Source organism: Euphorbia lathyris, chromosome 3, assembly GCF_963576675.1.
Source record: "Euphorbia lathyris chromosome 3, ddEupLath1.1, whole genome shotgun sequence".
Taxonomy (NCBI): Eukaryota; Viridiplantae; Streptophyta; class Magnoliopsida; order Malpighiales; family Euphorbiaceae; genus Euphorbia; species Euphorbia lathyris.
The window spans coordinates 45,551,475-45,558,217 of NC_088912.1; the positions used below are offsets into that span (position 1 = coordinate 45,551,475).

Below are 6,743 nucleotides of genomic sequence, written 5' to 3' on the forward strand. Positions count from 1 at the left end.
TTATATTTTTAAATTATTATGTGCATTGAATTGGATTATATTTTTAATTTATAAATTTGATATCTCTAAAAATTATTAATTGATATTAAAGAAATATTTTTATTATTATACTTTTTAGAATAATGTTAATATTTTGCTATTTTCTTAAAAAATAAAATATTTTACTATATTATAAGGTTAAATAAGGTTAAATGTGAATAAAAATATTGTATTTTCATTTTACAGGATATTGTGAATCCCGATTAAACCCTGGTTGAATCTTTAACCTTTGACCCTTTGTTTTTCCGATTCTATGACTTGTTTAGTTTTGATAACTATGATAATAGTTTTTGCATTTAAAGATATCTTGTTCCAATTAATCAGCACTTTGAAATTTATTTCTTGTTTGGAAATAGTTCATGAACAATTTTTGAGAGACATATTAGGTTCATCCTTGATAATTATTCACTTGAATATGCTATAAAAAAAAATACTTGTGGTTTCATCACGCTTGAATAAGCACAGACTGTATAAAAAATAGGAAAAATTATAAATAAAACTCTTATGGACTTGAATATACATATAACAGATAGGAAAACTACAAAGAAAACTCTTGTAGTTTCATCTTGTAAATTTACAAGTAGAAATGTGTTAAAAAAGAGTATATATGCTTTAGAAAGTTAACAAATAAAGAAATTTAAGTGAGAGCTGCTCATTTGTTTGTTAATGGTGGAGTTATCACCAACCATTATATGTTATTCTCTTTGGTTTGTATCAATAAGTAGGGCTAAATGAGTCGAGCTGCTCATGAGCGGCATAATAAAAACTCGGCTCGACTTATCTCGATTTGTAAACAAATCATTCAAAAGTACGATTTACTGGTTCGGTTTGTAAATGAGCGGAGTTTGAGCAGGTCAAAGCTCGGCTCAAAAGCTCACGAGAAGACCCGATTAGAATATTTATGAATAAATTTTAGTTTTGTAGAAAACTATATAGTTTTGTGTTAGTTCACAAATATCTAAACTTAAGAGTTAGGTTATGCTTACTTTGTCAAACAAAGTAAGTCTTACTTTGTTTTTACTATCATTGGATGAACTTACTTTATTAAAGTCCACCATTATCCAATGGTGAAAAAACAAAGTAAGCTTTACTTTGTCAAAAACAAAGTAAAGTTGATTCACAAACATAATAAATGTGTAATAGACGAACTATATGTAAGCATCTTATTTATTTATTCACAAACTTTGCTTGTTGTGAGCTTGTTTATGTACACAATTAAATAGTTATTTGCAAGCAAACTTCATAAATATAATTAACGATTTACTCACAAATAATTCATGGTTAGATAATTTTTTTAATGAACCAAGTTCAAAGAGAATTTTTAGCTCGAAACAAGCTCGAAGCTCGGCTCGAACTCATTTATTTTCTAATGAGTTGAGCCGAGTTTGAACAAGCCAAAATTCGGGCTCGTTAATTTTATAGCGAACTGAGTTTGAGCAAGTCAAAGCTCAGCTTGGCTCTATTACAGTCTACCAATAAAAGTTACAATCTGATATCAAAACCAAAAACCAATCCAAACAGAGAGAATGAGCTTCGAGGAGGAGACAAATAGAGAGTTAGCCAAATACTCATGATACTCTTTTGCGAGACAACTTTCTTATAAGTTTTGCTTTTAATTCCTAAAAATTGTAAAAGTACATTTGCAGTCCAATTTTTGTAATAAAAAAATATTAAAGTAACATAAGATTCTAATAGATTGTTATATTTAGGTGTGATTTGTATCTATACAGATACAAAAGTTATTAGCGTTCTAATATTATTTTTCATATCATCAAATTAACATACTAGCGTTCTAATATTATTTTTCATATCATCAAATTAACATACTACACCATCAAATCAACGTGTCATACCACTAAAAAGTCATAATTTTATTATGCCAAGTAAACAAAGTGAACAAGGCACTATCTTTTTTTTTTTTTTTTCCAAACTGTATAGATTGTTCGTTAAAGTAAGTCTTGTAATGCAACATGTCAAATTGTGACTGGAACACATTATTTTGCATTAGTTGTAAAAAAATCACAAGTCGAAAGTCAAGGTTGAACGGCTAATCTAAAAACAAAGAATGTGTCTGTCTTTGTCTTGGCAGACACAACTCTAGCAAACAGATTCTGTGTAGGGACCTTCAAATTAATTCACAAAACGATAATTGTAGGGCTGCAAAACTCAGCTTTTATTCATACTTCTAACTTCAGTGAAAGCAACTACAAGTAACCACGCCTTTCATTACATTCACTTGGAGACTAGAAACTTATATACAACAACACAGACAAAACACCAACAACAGACTCTAACATTCAACAGTACATAGACACGACTAGGACCAAGCCTTGATTGCTCAAACACTTGAACCACCGGAAAAGCGAAAAACCGAGCAGTACTAGGAAGCTTTATATACCTTCCTTCCACTATAAAAACACTAGTTTAACATCTACACAAGCCAAGTAGACGACTTTGATAACACACATCAAACAGAGGTTGATCGTTTCATGACCGGCTTCATTTGTTTGTCTTCTTCAAGTGCCACCATGCCCAAATGGGACGGGTCTTCCACCATCATTTTCGATATCAAGTAACCTGCAATCGACCATGTTTGAAACTTGCGAGACTGCTTCCCTATGAATCGACCCAGCTTACCATCATAATATTCAGGCCAGTTGTCATTCACCAATCTGTTTTCAGCAATCTCGATGGCGCGTTTTGCAACATGAGGGCGTCCCGTCTTGATACTTGCAGCCGTGAGAAGCCATAAAAGCACTGCACCCATAAGTAATTAAACTTTCCAGTTATAATGATTAGATTACAGATCTTCATACCAATAAAGCATGTAATCGAAATGGTGTAATCAGGTTTTTGGAGCATATCAAAGGTTATTGTTGCTCTTTCAACTCAATGCCAGAACACCAGATAACTTGCAACAAAAACATTAAACAAAATTTACTTGGAAGTATAAATAGTATTTGTATTTTTCTGAGTTTCTGATATACCCACCAACTGAAAAAGTATTCGGGAACATACCTGGCCATGACCCTCCATTGTGATAGCTCCATCTGGTGTTTTTCGGATCACATCCAGTTATGATCCGCCATTCATGACTTTCAAGGGCAGGATAACACACCTTGAGCGGCATTTCACCCACTAGCTCCTCCCAGCGCGATTCTATCAGATCCATAATTGCCATGGATTGCTCAGGAGTTGCCATGCATGACACAATTGCAATACAGTTCCCCAAGCAAAACCAACGGAAGTCCATTTTTGCAGGACTAACATTACCAATAAAGTAACCACCGTGATCAGGCATAAAATCAAAGATCCAATCGGGAAGAGAATCAGGTATTACATTAAACTTGTTAACTGCAGTGTGAGAGTATTCCTCTGTCTTATAGCGATATATATCATTAAGCTGTTTCATATCCATCCAAAAGTAAGTTCTCATGTGAAAGCTCAAGGCATGAAGACGCTTTGTAATTCGCTCCACAAAATCTTTCCCTTCCGGGTCTTGCTTAAGTAAAAGCAAAGCACATCTCAAGGCCATGAAGAACAGTGCTTGAATTTCGATTGGATACCCATAGACTCCCTAATAAGAAAAGTAACCAAATTAAGTTACATTGATTAAAAATGTAAGGGAAGACAAAAGCATGTCAATTAACTAACTATCCATGTGAATGATAATCATTACTTAAAGGACTCAAAACTGTGCCAACTGCCAAGCAAAAATTGAACAAATCACAAATACAGAGCTCTCATCTATTCGAACATAACAGAACTAAGCTAGCTGAATCCTCAGCCTCTCAGCTTGATTCTGAGATTTTTTAGTAGTATCACAAATCCATTAAGCAGTATGTTTGATTTTACACAACAAAGGTAGCACTAAAAACAACTGAAGCGCATTAAATATACAAGTGCAGTACTTGCATAGGGATAATAAGGCTGATAAAATTATCAAACTTGCTTGAACTATGCAGGTTTGGATTCTGCACTATCAATTAGTAAATTCTTTTAATGAACTAAGTAATAAGTTCTAAAATGCAACTCAAACATTAACAACGGTGTCCAATGCTGAAGTTAGAATATTAACAAATAAACAGTATATATCACAAGCTGCAGTCTGCTTATATCTAGTACTAATGCAATAATAACTTCAGCATCAGGGAACTCACCATTCTACGATCAATCATGCAGCACCCATCAGCACAAAGAAGAGTTGGGAATGTATCATACCCCTCCGAAAGGCACAAGCTCAAAATCTTACGCATACCCTTTTGACATTCTGGCTTTTCAGCTAAAGATGTATCTCCTGTAGCCTTGGTGTATGCGCGGAGCAATATAATCCACCAAAATCCAGAGTCAACAGGAGCAACTCTTCCTATGGCACTCTCACCAAAATCAGCCATCAACATATCTTTCTTTCTGACTGGATCATGGCGTACCTTAAAACTAGCTGGCATTACTCCTTCTCCAAGCTGAAACCTGTCAATCGTTTTCTCCCATGACTGAAGACGAACGGTCTTCAAAATGAAATTCTTGACTATCTCCGGTTCACCATTCATCAGAAAAGCCAATGCACTTGGGATAAAGTCTCTCACAAACACCTATGCAAACAAAGAAACTGAAAATAATACTGACAAAAAAAAAACAATTTGAAAGGAAAACATAATACCTCAGATTATGATCTCAGAGACACATACATATGAAGACAATGAATGGAGCTAAAGTGAGTTATTAGCTTGAAAACAACAAGAACCACCGCATCCCCAAACATAGACAGACAATAAAAAAGCAGCATATGGAGTATAACAGTAACACTTAAATGTTATAAAGAAAATGAAATCCGTAATTCTATAAAAAGAAGATAAAGAATATAATGGCAAACGGAATATCATAAAATTAACAATAAAATAATAAATACGGATGTTTACCTGATCATAGTTGAGCTTTTCGTCAGAATTGTCCAATGCGGCGATTGTTCCAACCGGTTGGCCACGAAAATGAACCAAAGAGCGCCTCAAAGCAGGCCAAGCTTCTGCCACAACGGGATGCATGTCGAAGAGGTCACTGTGCCTTGGGGTATTAAAGCCTGACTTTCTAGTCGGCGAGAATACGGTTTCGAGTAGGTCGTTGCATTTCGAATTGTTATCACCTTTGGTTGCGGCGCGAGGAGACATCCCAATTCCAATTCCAATTCCAAGTTCAGTCATAGACCTTTCCTCGCATGATCTTTGTCTTTCCATATTGAGAGGCCTTGGTTTATCGAGTAACTTTGCGAAATCCAATTCCTCTACTTCAGATGCTGCACTAAAATGGTTATCTCCGTTCCTCTCCTCCCCGTTGCCATTGGCATTCACATCCCTTGTTGACTTTCCTGACATTTCCATTTTCCGCAACTTCAAAGTTCACAGCTCTATAACCTGAAATTGAACTGGCAAATTTCACATTTCTCATCTAATAAAAGCAAAACCAGGTTTAGGATCCGATTTTACATCACATTTTTCAACAATTTTTCAGAAAACAAAAAAGATTTTCGCTCGTTTAATTAAACATGTTCACCGAAATCCGAATGCAACAGAAGAAAGCGGGGCAAAAGAAGAAATTGAAAGATCGAAAGAATGAATAAAAAGAAACATGCATAGAAAAGATTGTGAATAGTAGTGGAAGATGATATGGAAAAAAAGAGGTGTGAGAGCATACCAAATGGAAAAGGCAGGAAAGGCCCTGAAGCGCCGAACAGGGAAAGAGAAAGGAGAAGAAGGAGTGTGATGGATTTGAAAGTGATAGTTGGATGCAATTTATAGAAAAAGGAAAGCGGGTAATTGCTGGAGGAGGAGGAATAGTATAAGGTGAGCATCAGGTGTAATTGGGAAAAACTCTGATTGTTTTTTTCTGAAACCGAGTTTTGATCTTCCTTCTTTCCTTCTCTGATGCTTCCAAACTTCCGTTCTTCTCACTTCCTCTCTAATGCAGCTCACCTCTCACCTCTCCCTTTCACCCTTGTGAAAAAAAAAATTGTTTACCTTTTCCTTTAATTTGATATTACAACCATCATTAATTTATTAAATTAATTACACTCACGTGCCAATACATTACTACTAGTATTATTTACTATAATAATTATTTTACTCAAAACATTTTTTTTTTTTTTTTTGAAGAATACTCAAATAATTAGATATGCCTAACATTCTTGTGGTCAATATAACGAAAATAATCTAATACTTTAGACAACAAATAAACATTAGATTACAAAATGTAAAAAAAAAAAAAAATTAGACTAAATAAATGACCAATATCCTTGTAAGAAGTGAATTTGTTTAACGATTTAGATCGGTATTTTTTAGGGTAAAAAATATTTCTGAAAAATAGAAACAAATGAATACTTAGTTAATTAATTTTAGTTTCACTTTCTTATAAACTTTCATCGTTCATTTTCTTAAATGCAAATATATGTTTCGATATTTTCTAAATAAACATGTTTATGTTACATTCTCCAGAAAAGCTTACACTTCTGATATAAATCTAACTAATCATTAATATGTTTCTTCTCCTTTAACCAAAGATTCAGGGTTCGGTCCTCACATTTGCGAATGGAAAGAATTTTTGTGGTCAGCAGTCCCAACTATAGAGGTGCAAACCATCTGCGAAAGGGGATAGTCACTGTTGCCGACGATGGATGCCCTTACGAACAAAAAAATAATAATATGTTTCTTCAA

At 34.2% G+C, this 6,743-nt stretch overlaps 1 protein-coding gene across 1 annotated transcript; it reads right to left on the reverse strand.

Moving 5' to 3' along the window:
• Window positions 1-2,188: 2,188 nt before the first annotated feature.
• LOC136223069 (probable alkaline/neutral invertase B) lies at window positions 2,189-5,885 on the reverse strand. The gene is made up of 5 exons (XM_066010858.1): window positions 5,728-5,885; window positions 4,959-5,447; window positions 4,200-4,631; window positions 3,058-3,616; window positions 2,189-2,796 (listed from the first exon to the last, which is right to left on the reverse strand). The coding sequence occupies exons 2-5, from the start codon at window positions 5,412-5,414 to the stop codon at window positions 2,507-2,509; spliced, it is 1,737 nt and encodes a 578-aa protein (XP_065866930.1). The 5' UTR covers window positions 5,415-5,447; window positions 5,728-5,885; the 3' UTR covers window positions 2,189-2,506.
• Between the last annotated feature and the right edge of the window lie 858 nt (window positions 5,886-6,743).

Excerpts from the sequence above, each read along its gene's own strand:
- LOC136223069 (XM_066010858.1), bottom strand. The coding sequence starts at position 5,414 with ATGGAAATGTCAGGAAAGTCAACAAGGGATGTGAATGCCAATGGCAAC. Across the intron at positions 3,617-4,199 it reads GCATGATTGATCGTAGAATG|GGAGTCTATGGGTATCCAAT; the intron begins GTGAGTTCCCTG and ends TTTTCTTATTAG. Across the intron at positions 2,797-3,057 it reads CAATGGAGGGTCATGGCCAG|TGCTTTTATGGCTTCTCACG; the intron begins GTATGTTCCCGA and ends TTATGGGTGCAG.